The 17,341-nt window shown below is 36.2% G+C and overlaps 1 protein-coding gene across 2 annotated transcripts in view; it reads left to right on the top strand.

Moving 5' to 3' along the window:
* The window catches only part of R3HCC1L (R3H domain and coiled-coil containing 1 like), a 47,627-nt gene that overhangs the window by 16,589 nt on the left and 13,697 nt on the right, over positions 1 to 17,341 (top strand). Inside the window, exons 2-5 of one of the 2 annotated variants that reach the window (XM_049790842.1) lie at positions 7,788 to 7,963; positions 11,709 to 11,779; positions 12,967 to 13,062; positions 13,580 to 13,720. In XM_049790842.1, coding sequence (XP_049646799.1) covers positions 7,788 to 7,963; positions 11,709 to 11,779; positions 12,967 to 13,062; positions 13,580 to 13,720 — 484 coding nt within the window. Of the gene's footprint in view, positions 1 to 7,787; positions 7,964 to 11,708; positions 11,780 to 12,966; positions 13,063 to 13,579; positions 13,721 to 17,341 lie in introns of those variants that run through there. The other variant, XM_049790843.1, reaches the window with a different exon arrangement.

Consider the following 17,341-nt stretch of genomic DNA (forward strand, 5'->3'; position numbering starts at 1 on the left):
GCCTTTTTTTTTTAAAGGGATGACATGAGAGGAGAGGAAATTGTTTATTCATTTATTATTGTCCAGTAATAAATTACCACAAACTTATGGCTTAAAATAACACAAATTTATGGTATAGTTCTGGAGGTTAGAAATTCAAAATAGGTCTGAATAGACTAAAATAAAGGTGTTAGCAGATCTTTAATCTTGTCTAGATGCTCAAAGGGATCATCCATTTTCTTTTTTATCTTCTGGAGACTGTGCCAATATTGAGGGGCTCATGGCCACCTTCCATTTTCAAAGCCATCAGTGTGTCTGGTAGAGTCCTTCTCATAGCACATAACTTATAAAGTGCTTTTTCTGCCTGTGAGCTCTTCTGCTTTTAAGGACCTTTAAATTAAATTTGACTGGGTCTACTCAGATATTCCATAATGATTTTCCTTCTTTAATGTAAGCAGAATTAAGTTGTAACCTTAATTCCATCTGCTTCTTTAATTTTTCTTGCCATTGAACACAGTGTTTTGGTTTTCTTTTTTAACTGCCTGCCAGTTCATGAAAAAGGTAATTCACTTAATTGACAGTTGTTTTAAACCAACAGCCAGTCTGCAGATGTAAAAAGGTTGAAAATCACTGATTTAACTTATTCATAGTTTAAGGGAATTACAGCAGGAACATCTTTGGAAGGCCTTTATTCTGCCTACCATAGACAGATTGGGACCAGATTATGAAAACTTTAAATAGAGCCAGCAAATATTTTTATCAAAGGAATAGCATAGTGACTGTAGTGTCATTGGAAATTTTATCTAGAAATGCTACCAAGAAGATAGGTCTGGAAAGAAATCAGCAAACCTGAGTTGTTTTTTCAGCTTTGCCATTGATTCTCTCTCTCTCTCTCTCTCTCTCTCTCTCTCTCTCTCTCTCTCTCTCTCTCTCTCTCTCTCTCTCTCTCTCCCTCTCTCTCCCTTCCCTCCCTCCCTCTTTTTCTTTCTCTCCTCCCTCTCCCTCTCTTTTTTCTCTCTTACTCTTCTCTCTCTTCTTTCTCTTTCCCCCCAGATTAATTATGTTACTAAGTCTTTAATCAGATAATCTATTGTCCTAAACATTGATGTTCCTGAGTATGTTCACCAAGTACCATTTTTTTCATGTAAAAGTAGACTAACAATCAGAAGAGTTGAATTATGATTCATGTTTTGTCAATAATTTGATTTGTAACATCAGGGATATCCTTTATATGGAGATGGTGCAATTCTCCATATCGGAAAAAGGGATTAAAAACAACCACCCAGGCCGGAGAGATAGCATGGAGGTAAGGCATTTGCCTTTCATGCAGGAGGTCATCGGTTCGAATCCCGGCGTCCCATATGGTCCCCCGTGCCTGCCAGGAGCAATTTCTGAGCATGGAGCCAGGAATAACCCCTGATCACTGCCGGGTGTGACCCAAAAACCACAAAAAAAAAAAAAAAAAAAAAAACCACCCATCCAGCAGAGCTATAAAGATAGTGATAAACCTTATGCTGAGTGAAATGAATCAGAAGGAGAGGGATAAATAGAATAGAATAATCTCATTTATTTGTGGAATATAAGAAAAATAAAAGACAGTACGGTAATAGTATTCAGAGTCAGTAGAGATGAGGATTAGGAGAACCAGCCTATGGTAGAAAGCTTGCCACAAGAGACGAGAGTGCAGTTAGAGTAAAGGGTCTACTCTGACAAGAATAGTTTGAACTGATGACTCTAGACAAGAATTGGGTGCTAAGAGGGGATAAAGTGGCATGGCACCCTTCTGTTACCAGTAGTGCAAAAGTGCAAATCACGAGAGATGGAGGGGGGGAAGAGAGAGGGAGGGAGGGAAGAAAGAGAAAGAAAGAAGAGAGAGAGAGATCCCAGAGACAGGAAGGGGAGAGGGCATGGGGAGGGTGAGAAGGAAACTGGAACATGGGTAGTGGGAAATGTTTGCTGTGTTGTTATATATTGTATGACTCTAACTCAATCATGAACAACTTTATCTGGATGAGATAAAAAAACTATTATGAACCTTGTAACCACAGTGTTTAAATACAAAAAAATAGTGATCATCCTGTTCCAAAATAATATAACATTTTAAGTTCTAGTGAAAGTAATTGGTTGTTGATTAAGAACTTTTGTTTTCCTTTATGATTTGAAGGTAGGATAAAATAAATAAACAAAAATATGATGCTTGATTAAAAAAAATGATTTCGGTACCCCCTTATTCTCATCCACACTTGGGTTTAAATTTCTGACATCTCAATCATTGCCTTCTTAACTTATGAAGTCATTCTTGACAAATGCTTGAAATCTTGAATGAATTTCCTGAGTTTTCTCTTTCAGATGCCACTCAAACATTCACCAGTAACATCCTAAGTCCAAATAAGCTTCTCTGTGCAGTTATAGATATTGTAATCCTCCCACAGTTGCTATATGTATGTGAAGCAGTAACTGTTTGGATTTCTTTTGGTAGAAGTGTTATTAGTATTATATATGAGTATATAAGGAAGAGGTTTATTCATTCTAACTGGATGATGAAATGTAATGTTATAAAAGGGGGATGCTTTGATTACTCTTGACTCCAGAACTTAGGAATGGGAAGGAAAGAAATTAAAGCAACAAGGAAAAAAGATAAGAAAAGGAAGTAATAGGAAATAGGGGTTGAGAGGCTTCTGTTATGTTGGTGTTAGGGAGAGGTATAACTATGCATCCAAAGCACAGACTCAACAATACTGAAAACGAGATCTAAGCTGCAACCACTGAACTTTGAAATGTACCTGTCAAGGTGTCAAGCTGCGGGAGGAGTGGGGTGGGGAGTAGAGAATGATAAAAGTATAGGAACACTGGTGAGAGTTAACACTGGTGCTGGAATTGGTGTTGAAGTGTTATATGTCTAAAATTTAACTATCAAATTATCTTTAAAAAAAATAAACTTTATCCTTACTGATCTATTATAGACCAAAATAAATTAGCAATCGATTAAGAGTAAGTATGACTCAAAATCATATACATTTTAGGATTTTTACCTGTGATCTGTCTTGCCATATATAAGACATAGGTGAAATTTGATTATTCCTTCATATGTATAATCAGCTTCCCAAAATCATTGAGCCAAATTAAAATTCTCTTCTCCAAAGTGAGGATCTTAAGATTTTCATAGTCTGAATAGCCTTGTCTTTAAGCAAGGCTTTTTAACTGACATAATTGCCTAGATGACTATTTGTAGGGGGTTGTGGAGGAAGCCTCATGCTCCAAGATCAGACACGGGTTTGGAGACTATGATGTTGAGTAAAATAAGCCAGAGGAAGAGAGATAAAAACAGAATATTCTCACTCATATGTGGGATCTAAGGAAAATAAAAGACAGTATAATAATAATAATAACATCCTTGGGGCCGAAATGGTGGTGCGGAGCAGTAAGGCAAAGTGGTAAGGCCTTGCCAGCACTAGCCTAGGACGGACCATAGTTTGATCCCCTGGTGCCCCATATGGTCCCCCAAGCCAGGAGCGATTTCTGAGCACATAGCCAGGAGTAACCCCTGAGCGTCACCAGGTGTGGCCCCCCAAAAACAATAATATAATAATAATAATAATAATAATAATAATAACAACAACAACAACAACATCAACATCCAGAGACAATAGAGATGAGGGCTGGAAGGACTAGTTCATGATAACCAGCTTATCACAGAGAGTGTTAAGTGCAGTTAGAGAAATAACTACACTAACAGCTATAATAGCAAACGCCGATGTAGGAAATATTCCACACACAGTAAAACGGGGTAAAACAGGTTCAGGAACTCCAACACACAAGCCTTCCGCTCCTAAAAAGCAGAAAGCCAGTGGAGGAAAGCCAGAAATGCAAGAGAGAGTTTTCCTGAGACCCAGGGTCTTTATTAGAAAGCACCAGACCACCACTTGGGGTGGAGGAACTTGGTTAATTCAAAAGGGGATTGCAGAAAAGGGCACATTTTGAAATGGTTGTATGGATAGTATACGGTCATCTAGGCAGTATCACTGAGCTTCCTATATTTCTTGTAAATTGAATCTAAAGTGGTGTACAGGTCTGTCCTAAGTCTGCACATTGACTTACTCCTAGTAAACTCCATTCCTGTAAGCTCCCCATTAGATGCCCTATATAGATAATCCATTATCTCTTCTACTGTGTTTTTACTGTACCCTTCCTATATTTAGATATGCTTGGACACACAGATACCATTGTGTTGCAAATGCCTACAATATTCAGTATAGTAATACACTATGCGGGTTTATAGTGTAGGTGCAATGGGGGTATAGTAGGTTCTAGCTTTTTATAACTATATTCTACACTTTTGCACAGTAGTGACATTTTTTTCAAATAATGCATTTCTCAGAAGGCATTCCATAAGTGATGCATGACAATCTGTTGTTCCATGAAATGTAGAATAACAATTTTCTTTCTTTTTTTTTTGATTATAATACATTTATTTCAGGAAGACCAGAAGCAAAGTTATTAAAAAAAATATAGAAAATTAAAAGAAAATCTAAAGAGATGGAAGAGAAAGGAAAGAAGAAAGTTTAGTAGCAAGTATATATATATATATATATATATGTGTATATATATATATATATATATATTTCTTAACAAAATTTTTATTCCAGGGGCCGGAGAGATAGCATGTAGGTAAGGCGTTTGCCTTTCATGCAGAAGGACGGTGGTTCGAATTCTGGCATCCCATATGGTCCCCTGTGCCTGCCAGGGGCGATTTCTGAGCATAGAGCCAGGAATAACCTCTGAGTGATGTCAGGTGTGACCCAAAAACAAAAAAACAAACAACGACAACAACAATAAACAAAATATTTATTCCAGAAATTAAAATGCTTAACAATTATATCAGAAATGAGATAAATAAATATTCAAGTTCAATTTTCTTGATTAGGTTAGGGCAACAAACCAAACTTCTGATTTTTTCTTCTTTCCTCATTTTACTTAGTTCTTAAGTTCTATATTTCCAAGACTGCAGTTATGCACTTTTTTCTCATAATGTATTTAGCTCCAATTTATAAATGTAAGAATATGCATTACTTTGTGTTGTTTGTGGTTTACAAAGTAACTAAAAAATCAGTGTTAGAAATCCAAAATTGAAATGAAGAAAGTCTTTCCATTTATTAAAATATATTTTAAAAAAGGAGTAAATTTAAATAAATTTGAACTTAGGGGCCAGAGAGATAGCATGGAGGTAAGGCATTTGCCTTTCATGCAGAAGGTCATCAGTTCGAATCCGGCATCCCATGTGGTCCCCGTGCCTGCCAGGAGCAATTTCTGAGCATGGAGCCAGAAGTTTCCCCTGAGCACTGCCGGGTGTGACCCAAAAACCACCAAAAAAAAAAAAGAAAGAAAGAAAGAAAGAAAGAAATTTGAACTTATTCTCTGATAATACATTGCCAGAAGAACTTAAAGTACATCTAAATAAGTAGGAATATCTTCTCTATTTATGTTTTTAGTATTGTTACAGTACTTCGTAAAATATTTACATATTCCACACAATACCAGCTGCTCTTTTTTTTTTTTTTTTTGGAAATAAATTGACAAACTGATTCTCATATTTGTACGGAAATGCAAGGGGCCCAGAATAGCCAAAGTTATTTTGAAAAAGAACAGTTTAAAAACTTAAACTTCCTGATTTGACAATCTGTTATAAAACCATAGTAATCAAGACAGTGTGATATGGCACATGATGGACTTGTAAGCAATTAGACTCCAGTCCTGGAATCTGTAGATTCTACTTATTCTGAACTTATAGTCTAGCCATTGGTTTTAACCTCTACTCTGCAGATCGGTGCCAGTTCCCAGATGTAAAAAAGTTGAAAACCACTGTAGTGGCCCAAGGTAGATTTAGGATTAAATTGAGTATTTAACTGGTATAAAGAATACTTCTTCCCATGGTCTTCCAAAGACAGACAAAGTTTGTGTTATGATTCTCTTTAGAGAGGGGAATGGTCATTTTGTAGATTTCAGTTTCTTTGGTTGTCTTGCATATCCAGTTTTGTGGATAACCTTTGATTTGTAATCAAAGGTTAGATTTTATATATCATGTCATCTCTTTTCATTGTACAGTGGGAGAAATATTGTCTTTTTGCTTTCTAGATCTTAAACGGAGTTGAAATAACATGGTACTTGGCTCGTAACAGATTTAGTACTTAGTTAAAAGTTGTTTGAAGTGGACTGAATTCATTGAATACTTAGCATGACAGCCACTGTACTATTTACTGCATCATATAATTTAATGTACATGTCTATAAAGTACTGTTATTATCCCTCCTTTTTAGATTAAAATGAAAATGAGTGGAGAAAAAAAACTTACATAAGACGCATCTTTTTCGCCAAAAAGATGTGTCTTTTGGAGCAAATGCCACCTAGAGATAAAGCCTCAGTGCAGGGGAGGAGAGACATCAAAATTATTCTTAATGTCACATTGACTGCTGTTCACTTAACATGGTTGAAATATTATTCTGTTATAGTTTATTAAATATTTTAGTACACCATTTACTTTAGAATATTTTTTCCTTTGTTTTCCTTGTCTAAAAACTATGTGTATCTTATAGTCAGGTATGTCTTATAGAGCAAAAAATACAGTAATAGTTTAGTTAATTTTATTGAAATTACCTTTATTTTCACTCCCCAAATAAAATTTCTGAACCCATTTTTCATTTCTCCAAGAAAAGAAGATAAGTCCCATGGCATTAGCAAATTTTCATTTTCATTATTTGATGGAAAAAACAGGCATACTGGATAAAGGAAAACTTGAGAAGCTGATTGGACTTGCATTTGTAGGGAGAAGATACTTTAATTAGGGTCTGTAGGCTTGGATAGGCTGAGTACTAGCACCTAAGTTTTATACAGGTGAATAACAAAGTAACTGTCATGGCTTTGCTACCATTTCCCTCTTGTTCCTTTTCCTTCTGTTTTTTCTAACATGAAATCTTTAAAAACCTTTTTTATTAAGATAATTGGATTATAAATATGTTTCATAACTGTAAGCTCCTTTACTAATGTGAATTGCATTATCCTTACCTAAGGATTCCTTAGGCAGTTTTCACCATAAATACAATTCCTTCTACTACTTAAAACTTCTTAAAGGTACATTGTAGGGGCCGGAGAGATAGCACATCAGCGTTTGCCTTGCAAGCAGCCGATACAGGACCTAAGGTGGTTGGTTCGAATCCCGGCTTCCCATGTGGTCCCCTGTGCCTGCCAGGAGCTATTTCTGAGCAGATAGCCAGGAGTAACCCCTGAGCACCGCCGGGTGTGGCCCAAAAACCAAAAACCAAAAACCAAAAAAAAAAAAAAAAAAAGGTACATTGTAAGCTATTTCTATCTTTTGATATGTTCAACAAAAGGTATGTAACTCTTTTTGGTTTGGTCCCATTCCAGAAAAGCTTCCTCATCATAAGCTCAAATAAAAACGAGTGTTTAATTAATTCATCCCCGCTATTTTCTGAAATTTATTTCCAATTTATTTATTGCCAATTGTAACTTACCACATTAATCATTCTACTTTCTCCTCTCGTGTTGGTCAAGGCAAGGTATTTCATGCATTACCTGTTTTCACTGGAATTTCAGCACTTGTTTAAGTATTTTCTATATGTAGAATAGAAATTAAGTGATAGACTCTTGTTCATTATTCAAGCACGGTATTATTATAGTGACAATGCTAACACTAAGGATTAGAAACATGGGGACAAGGGAGAACTGTTTACATATGGGAAGACAATAACCTGGATATTAATGCAGCAATCACTTATATACTATTTCTTTCTTAGTTATCAGGAAATACGAAAAATAGAAAAATCATCCAGGAACCTAGATTTGATTATTACAACCATGAAGTTCCTGATATTGATCTCAGTGATAGTGAATTCCCACATGTCATTGAAATTTATGACTTCCCCCAAGAGTTTCGTACTGAAGATCTTTTACGGATTTTCTGCAGTTACCAGTAAGTATTTGCACATGGTTGTGAAAGTTAGGGAAGATGGGATGTAATTTAATTATAATGAATTCAGAAAAATCATCTCATTTTTGTGTTCCTAGTTGTTTACTTTAACATTTTTCCCCAGTTCCCTTAGACATTTGTATCAAACCATTCTCTTCTAAGTTACTTAAAAATGCACAAGTTTTTGGGACCCCATGTTATCATTTAACATGCCATTAATGATTATCTGTTGTAACTGTTGATATATGTGGGATGTAAACCTGAATTTCTTTTTTGTGTGTTTACCTGTCCCATCTATTTCTCTTCTTTCTTGCCATCTTTTGGATTGATAAGGTATTTTTTTCCCTCATTCTTTTTTTAATTGGGGGGGGAGGTGAGAACAACTGTTCTTTTTCTTTGTTGGTAACTGGTTAAATTATGCAATGTTTGCTTAACTATCAGTGGCCAGTTCATAATTTTTCACTTTATAAACACTTGTGTAAATTTTTTATTCTGTTCCCTAATCCCAATCCTAATTTATAAAATATTTATAAAATATTGTGAGTTTTAATTTTTTCTTTGTCCTTATCAACTTGATTAAATTTTTATTCCTTTGACTAAGTCTTGCTTTCTATGTGGAATCTTTTTCCTTGTGCATGGAATGTCTTTAGTACTTAATTTAGTAATCAGTTGTTTGTTGTGTTTTAATAACTATTTTAACTTGATTTTTGAAAGGTAACTTTACTGGGTATAAAATTCTAGGTTGTAGGTTTTTTTTCTCTCAAACATTTTAAGATAGAGGCTAGAGAAGATAGAGGCTAGAGAGATAGTACAGCTGGTAAGGTACTTTCATTGCCTATAACTGACCTAGATTCAATCCCCAGAGACACATATATCCCCTGAACACTGCCTGAGTGATCTCAGAATACAAAACCAAGAAATAATAATCCTTGATCATCACCAGGTGTGTGGCCCCCAAACCACAACAATAAATAAATTTAAAGATATTCTACTTTCTGTGTAAATCAAGCTGTCTTATCTCATTGGTACTCTTGGGAACTTTTCTTTTTCTTTGGAATAGTTCCTTTTCAATATAATGGGGTGGTAGTGGTGGTGGTGTGTGTGTGTTTAACATTTGTGAGATTATTTGGATTAATTTTGGTATGATGGTGTGTGTGTATGTGTTCTTGAAGTAATTTGGGATTCTCAAGACTGATTTTTTTTTTAGTTTTAGAGAACACATTCATACAGTATCTACTAACTTGTCTCATCTCAAATCTAGCCTCTGTATCTCTCTTTTGCATTCTTTAAGATACCATTTATATATCTACTTGACCATCTTAATTTTCTTAATTTTTGTTACTTCTCTTTTGCATTTTCTATCTTCTTGCTTCTGCCACATTCTGAATGACTTAAAATCTTTTTATAGATCACTAAATTTTCATTGATGTTATCATTTATTTTTATTTATTTTTAATCTTCATGGTAATTTTTTAGATTGTTGCTGTTCAAAATCTTCTGAAATCTTTACTTGTTTAAGCATTAAACACAGTAATCCATTTTTGCCTTTATCCAAAGTCCTTTTTGTTTGTTTGTTTTGAGGGCCACACACCTAGTGGTCTCAGGGTTTATTTCTGGCTCTGCACTCAGGAATTACTCCTGTTACTACTGCTCAGGGCACCATATGAGATGGAGATGTCAGGGATAGAACCTAGATCACTCATGTGCTAGGCAAATGCCCTAGTTGCTGTACTGTCGTGCAGAACTTTTAAGTTTTAAATTCTGACTCATACACAGTTGCCATGCCTTTTTAGTAGGCTTTGGAATTTTTTTTTTATTTGTTTGCTCTGAGCTGGCCAATTCTCTTGAAATTTTATTTATGGAAATTAGGATTTGCTACAAAGGAAAAGAATTTCTCCTTCAAAGATGTATTTTCTTTTGCCAAGCACTATAAACTAGTCTAGGAGGTCACTAAATTAAATTGTTTATTTCAGGTTACTCTAAACAAATAATAAAGTAGATAATGATAAACAGTGATTCGTACGTATCTTAACTAATTTAACTTATTATGTACATATCAGACCCCACTTCCTATTTTCATGGTTATTAACCTGTTGATAGAGGGGTAAGTTACTCTCAGAGTATCATCTGCAATTGTCTTAAATTTTTTTTAAAGTGCAGCAAAAAGTCGTCCAACGTAACTTTAAAGTCGTCTTGCATATGTATTCTTTATAAGTTAGAATAGTTTCTCAGTCTTTTACAAGTTTGTTTTTTCCCCAAATTACCAATAAAAGGGGGTGACTGAGTCCTGGAAGGGCAATGAATACTCTCTGCCATGCATCTTACTCTAAATATATAGTGTAAGTCAGTTAGATCCAATATTAGGATAACCTAGTCCATATAAAACTGTGCAGTATATTTTAAGAAGCATTTAATGAGATTAAATTACAAGTTAAAACTTTTTTTGTCACTAATAATGTTAACCTAACATTGGGGCCAAGAAGATAGCTGGTATGGATTGATTGAATGCTTTGCATGCTTGGGCTCCTCCATCCCCACCACTGCATTCCTAGGAATAAGTCCTGATAACCACCAGAAACTCTAGGTGTGGCCTTGGTGGTCCCTAGCATTACCGGAGAGATCCCCCCTAAAATAAACAACCAGAACAAATCCTGAGCATTCATTTTGTTGATCTCTGAAATTTTCTGAAGATAGTTAATTCTTATGAATTAGTAACTTGTTTGCTTTGTTTCTTCTCAGTCTTACCTGTTTGCCCGTTATCAAACCTAAAAACATTCCCAAAGAAAAGTTGTAATGGATTTTGAAACTCCAGAATCTGAAAGACTCTTTAGGAACCTATGTAGTAAGTAAGGTACTATGTCCATTTCTGCAGATATGCAAACCTGGCTTCAAGAGAGGTTAAATCTGCCCCCAAAACTCTGTGTAGTAGAACCAAGTCCATTTTTATTGATACTCAAACCTGTGCTCTGTGCATAGAATTATCTTTATCCCATGAATAGTTTAAGCTCCTAGTTGAAAAATATAACATTATCCTGATAGTCGTTATGCTTACTAGATAGCTCTGCTCAAAAATAAAGATGCTTTTAAGGTACTAAGTCTTTCTTTTCATTCTTTCTAATCTGATCTGTTACATCTCTTACTTTGTTTTCCACATTTTTTTTTGTATTTTCCCTTTCTTGTTTCCCTTCTACAATAGGAAAAACAGGGAGCTGCTCTAATTATAGTTGTCCTTGTTAGCTGATATTCCCTCCTTTGTCTTTGAATGACCTGTCTCGTTGTCTCTGTCTCTCTGTCTCTTTCTGTCCTTGAGCCTGCATCGGCTTTTAAATCCCAATGACCTTCCCTAGCAGCCTCCTCCTCTAATGCTTTTCTGCCCCTCCTTTCTTTCCTTTTCCCATCTCTTCTTTTTCCATGCCCATCCGAACATCTCTTTGTAAATAGTGCGTTAAATACCTTACCTCCCCAAGAGACTAGTGAGGATTAATTAGTTGATGTCTATAAAATGACTAGGAACGTAAAATACTCCCAGGTAGTTCTTTATGATGGCATTATTGCTTTTAAAATTCACTGGCTTCTTCTGTCCTCCAAGCTGTTTTTTGTGTCATTATCCTCATTCCACCTGTGCGCTTGTTGAACATTTCTCTCTATCTCATCATGAAATGCTTTATGAGACTGTATTTGAAAGGTGTTTCATAGAAGCAAATTTTATTTTAAGAAATAAACTTGTATGGTTTTTTTGTTGTTGCAGAAAAAAAGGATTTGATATTAAATGGGTGGATGATACACATGCCCTAGGAATATTCTCCAGTCCGATTACAGGTATTCACCAAATGAATTTTCATGTTCTGTTCTTATTGTTTTTTTTCTTTCTGGTGGCAGGGGAGAGGCAATGGGTGGGGATAGAGGCCCACCCCAGTGGTTCTCTGGAGGCCTGGGAACCCATCCCAGCCAGCCAGTGATTTAATATTTGAGGCTCTGCAGTACTGGAGGTTATTTAGGTTATTTCTAGCATTGCTTGGGTGGTTCCAGGCCCTGGATCAAATGGTGCTAGAGACTGAACTTGGTCCTATACATAGAAGGCATGTGTTTTAACCCCTGTACAGTCTTATTGGCTCCTTTTTTTCTTTTCCTATTGTCCATTTTATTCCTGCTATTGCTTTTGTTCTCCTTCTATTTCAGACTATTGCCTTTTTTTTTTTTTTTTCAAGGACTACGGGTAATTGGCAGATTAAAGGGTATTTCTATTTTTGAGGGTTTTTTTTTTTTGGTTTAGTATTCTCTAATAACCCTTTATCCATAATTCAGTTATATTTTCTCCACAATTCAGTTATGTTTGGAGAGGTAGTCAACTCCTTCAAAATTTTTTTGTTGTATAATTCTCAGTATGGTAGTGCACAAATAGATTACAAGTAGAGAGAAGCCAGTGCGACTGATAACAATACTTGTGTTTTACATTTGTATTCTTTTCTGTTTTATCATGCATTATTTATAATTCTGCTTTCTCCCTCCCCCACAACAAGTGAATTTGATGTAGTTCATTAACATGTCCAACAAGAAACTAATGCATTGCCTCAAGGTAGGTCTGTACAGGCATTCAAATAAATTAGACATTGGTTCCTGTTGGAACCTTCTAGAGCAGGGAGCTATCCACTTGTCCTGTAAAGGATCCAGATAACAAACATACAAGATCTTTGTTCATACTTGACTCTGTGGTCATAGAACACATCTGTAGACATTTTACAAAGAAATAGACCTGCCTCCATTTCATAAACTTGAATTCAGAAAATAAGTGATTGGCTAGAAATGATTGTTGACTATAATTTGCTTATTCCTTATTCCAAGATTATTCTACCCAGTTGCTCCTTAAAAATTTAGGAGCCTACAATCTCTTCCTCTTATTATGGGGGATAGGGAGAAGGCCAGATTAAGTAGCTTAACCTTCATGTCTTCTATTGCTTTTGTATATATATGTGTGTGTGTATGTTTGTGTGTTTTCCTCATTGCAGCTCGTGATGCTCTGGGTGATAAGCATACCATGGTGAAGATTCGGCCCTTATCACAGGCCACAAGAGCAGCCAAGGCCAAAGCTCGAGCTTTTGCTGGTGAGCCTATAATCTTTTTTTTTTTTTTGGGGGGGGGGGAGGGTTGTCTTGCTACTAGTTGTGTTCTTTTTCTCTTAAGCTGTACAGTATCCATAGTTCTAAAGATATATCACTTTTATTTTTAGTGAGAGGAAGTATATTTTTAAAGATAAAAAGAAGAAAGCTACAGCTGTGTCAGAAATATGAACTCTGAGCAGTCACTTGGAAACAGGAGCATATTAACTGCAACAATGCAGCAACCATTTTCTGATGACATTCTTATCTAGTTTACCTCCATGTTTAGCTATTTGATAGTAGCTGTAAGAAATTGTGTTAATACAGATAATGAAGCCAAGGTTGTTTGTGTTCTACCTTATTAATTTCTTCTGATCGTCATCTATCAGACTTATATTAATTACTGCTGATGCAACCCTTGTTAGTCTATTTTGTCTGTTAATTACTGAGTTAAATCACTTGGAGCTGGAATGCTTTCTCTTCCTTTCTCCCTTCTATCTGTCTTCCCCTTTCTCCCATGCAGAGTTCCTCCAGCCTACAAAGGAGCGTCCTGAGACTTCGGCAGCCCTAGCCAGAAGGTTAGTCATCAGTGCCCTTGGGGTCCGAAGTAAGCAGAGCAAAACAGAGAGGGAAGCAGAGCTCAAGAAACTGCAGGAAGCCCGAGGTGAGTTGAAATGATGGCATTCTTCTCTAGTCCCATTGGAGCTAACTGTAAAGCGTGTGTTTAAAATAAAATGAATGAAGTCTGTTCTATTTTGTCATTTCCATTTCCTAGAAGCCTTCCAAGTGTATTGAAATTGTTCCCATGCCTTATATTTAAGAGCAAGACAGTTCAGGTTTTGTATGCCTGTTCCATACACCAAGGCATCCTAATTCATGTTCGTGCTGTTGTTTTGCTAGAGATAGGTTTAGTCTTCTCAGTTTATCCAGGAGTATTTTATATAGTTTTATTCTCCAAATTCTAAGTAAACATAATAGTCTCCCAGGCAAAAAAAGAATTATAATTTGCTCATGATTTTACTGAACCATGATTGCCATAGTGCTATCAAAATGGCTTAACTATTAGAAGAAGAAAAATTAAGGGAAGCTCCAGCAACTGACATTGATGATAATAACTAGAGGAGATTTTTTTTAAGTGTCCTGAGTGGCTCCATTAGCGTTTATCTAGATTAGCCTATCTTCTGATTGTTTTCCAGTATCTAACAGCTTGAAGAAGATATTTCAACTGATCTACAGAGTTGTTCCTTTCCTGATAGTTTCAAGTTGATTCTAAAATCTCTTTCTTTTATATGCTGTTGACTTTTATGTTAAGGTTTGGGACTCTGGCTTTGCACTTAAGTACATTTTATCAACCTTCAGGCTTTAGAAAGTCTCATTGCCGAATCTGTGAAGGCAATTTATTCTGAAAATTCTACTTCCCAAAAAAGTAACTTCATTTTTCCATTAAAAGAATTGAAGTTTCAAACTCGTTGTTTATTGCTGATCTAACAAGGCCATTAATACTTCCTGTCCACTCTGCCCCAGTGATAGCAGGCAGCTTGTGGACTCTCAGCTGCAGTGGCCAGATAACCAGTGACTGAGTGTGTTTTGGCAGGTGCTAGAGTTTCAGAGTTGAAATCAACTAATTTTGGAAGACTTAATGATAGTAATGAGGCAGTTTTAAATTTATTTAAAGGTTTCTTCAAGACTATTGAAGTAGGGGATGATTTCTCTGGTTTTTATGAATGATAATAATAAGATTGTATTAAAGGAGAAAGTTTAGTTTTCTTACCTTTGATTAATGGGTTAATCTGGTAAATGATTTAATTGGTTAATCTCTAGTAAATGATTTCTCTGTGATAACCACAATTATTCCATACAATTAGTAGAGATCTAATATTAATAATATTGAAATAATATTTATAGGAGAAGTGTTTATTTCTTTTGCAATGTATCATGTTCCCCAGTAAGTTTATCTTTGCAGATACTGCAGCTGTTTAGCATGGACAGCATCTGGATGATCCCTTTATTTTTCTTTATTTTCAGCATGCGGCTCCATTTTAAGTATTTGTTTTAAACGCCCAAACATACAAAGCATATTCCAGGGACGCAATTAAAACTGATACTGTTGGCTAATTGGGTAGCCTATTACTTAACTCTTTTTAAGGCCATTAGTGGTGAATAGGCCCCTTGTGATGAGTTCCTTCTGGCCACTGGTGCTGAGGCTGTGCAAGTGATTGAGGACTCTCTTTTTTTTTTTTAAGTCTTCATATCTGAGAATACATCTTTGGTATTACCAATTCTCTTGATATATTTTTCTAGAATTTTTATGTAGTGCACAGACTGCTAAAGTATAAGGCAGAGCAGACAGACATTTCTGTTTGAGATCTTCCATTGTAGAAGGATCAGTATAGCCATAGAGGATAACTTTATGAACTCTGGAATCAAACCTGGATCCACAGATTCTGCCATTTACTGGCTGTGTGTGCTCATTTAAATCTTAATTCTCAGAATGCCTGTTTCCTCCATAAAACAGAAATCAGATGTACTCACTCATTGTCAAAATCTCTCCTTTTTTAGGGCAAGTAGTAAGTATGTGATTATGTAATAAATGTTAGCTGCTGTTGCCTTTATTTATTTATTTATTTTTGGTTTTTGGGACACACCCGGCAGTGCTCAGGGGTTACTACTGGCTCTACGCTCAGAAATCGCTCCTGACAGGCTCGGGGGGTGGGGGGGGGCATAAAGGATGCCGAGTTTCGAACCACCGTCCTTCTGCTTGCAAGGCAAATGCTTTACCGCCATGCTATCTCTCCGACCCCTGCTGCTGCTTTTATTAGTAATTCCAATATTATTTTAAATGGTAAATCCAGCATAGATTTCAGTGCCTATTTTTTGTTTTTACTCATTTTGTTTTAAATTTCCTATTACACTGAGCATTTGGCCCCTGCTATAGTCATCATGGTCCCTATGTAGGAGAACTAAAGAGATAGCAAAACTTTGTTTTGTTTTTGTTTTGGGGCCACACCCGGTGGTGCTCAGGGGTTACACCTGGCTCTGCATTCAGAAATCACTCCTGGCAGGCTCGGGGAACCATATGGAATGCTGGAAATTGAACTCGGGTCTGTCCTGGGTCAGCCATGTGCAAGGCAAACGCCCTACTGTGCTGTGCTATCACTTTGGCCCCAAGACTGTTTCTTAAGATTTAGAGTATAATAGGGGTTTTCTGCCTTGCATAAGGAAGAAAACATGAACTTCATATTTTAAGCAATTGTTTCCTCTCATTTAATTTCTAAGATCGTCTGTTAGTTTGTTTTGCTCTTGTTTGTTTTGTTTTGGGGCCATACACAGTGGCGTTCGGGTATTCCTGGCTTTGTGCTCAGAAATTACTCCTGGCAGCTCAGGGGACCATATGAGAATCAAACCCAGCTGGGTCAGCTGTATGCAAGGCAAGCTCCCTCCCCTATGTGCTATTGCTGCAGTCCCTAGCTTCCTAAGATTTTAAAGTTAAGAGCCATTAAAGGGAATTTGTTGATCAGAGGGAATTAGAATAAAATTCCAGGCACTATAGCATGTGTTGATGATACTGTGTTATGGCAACTCTTTGGATGGTATCATCTCTTAGAGCTGGCCCAGAGAAGTTAAGTAACAGGCCCTCCAGGTAAGTAAATTGATAAATTGGGAAGCATTTAAACTTAGACCTTTCTAAAACTCACGCTCCCTTTACATTACAGTAGTTCTCCTTCAAGGACATTTGGGTCAATTTTTTTCTAGGAAAAAAATAAAAGATCACCAGAAAATAAAAGATGCCAGAATTCTTTTGAGTGATTAGAGATTTCATTCTCAGAAAATTCTTCCTAAATTCTGTTTTAATGATTTAAGCCTGTTTCTTTATTCTTCTTTAGTAGAACTAGGGAACATCTGGACACCATTCTGTTCTAACAACTTTTAGCCATTGAGATCAAAGGCAGATCATTTAAGACTGAGGGAATCTGGACTGGAATGGGGTTTTGTCATTAACTAGTTGTGCACTCTGAACAAATCTGTTTTACCTCTCTTTGCCCCCATTTCCCAAAAAGTGAGAAGAACGTTTGATTTACCAAACCATAGTGGATTTTTTTTAACATAGCATAAAGCAAGATGAAAAATTTTAGAAATACTTTATTAAATCAGTGCGAACTGTTGGGCAGTTAGGGTTCACTAGAATGAATAAGAATAGAGGCTGGAGCGATGACACAAGCAGTAGGGTGTTTGCCTTGCACACATGGACTACAGTTTGATCCACTGACATTCCATATGGTCCCCC

Source organism: Suncus etruscus, chromosome 17 (genome assembly GCF_024139225.1).
Source record: "Suncus etruscus isolate mSunEtr1 chromosome 17, mSunEtr1.pri.cur, whole genome shotgun sequence".
NCBI classification, from domain to species: Eukaryota; Metazoa; Chordata; class Mammalia; order Eulipotyphla; family Soricidae; genus Suncus; species Suncus etruscus.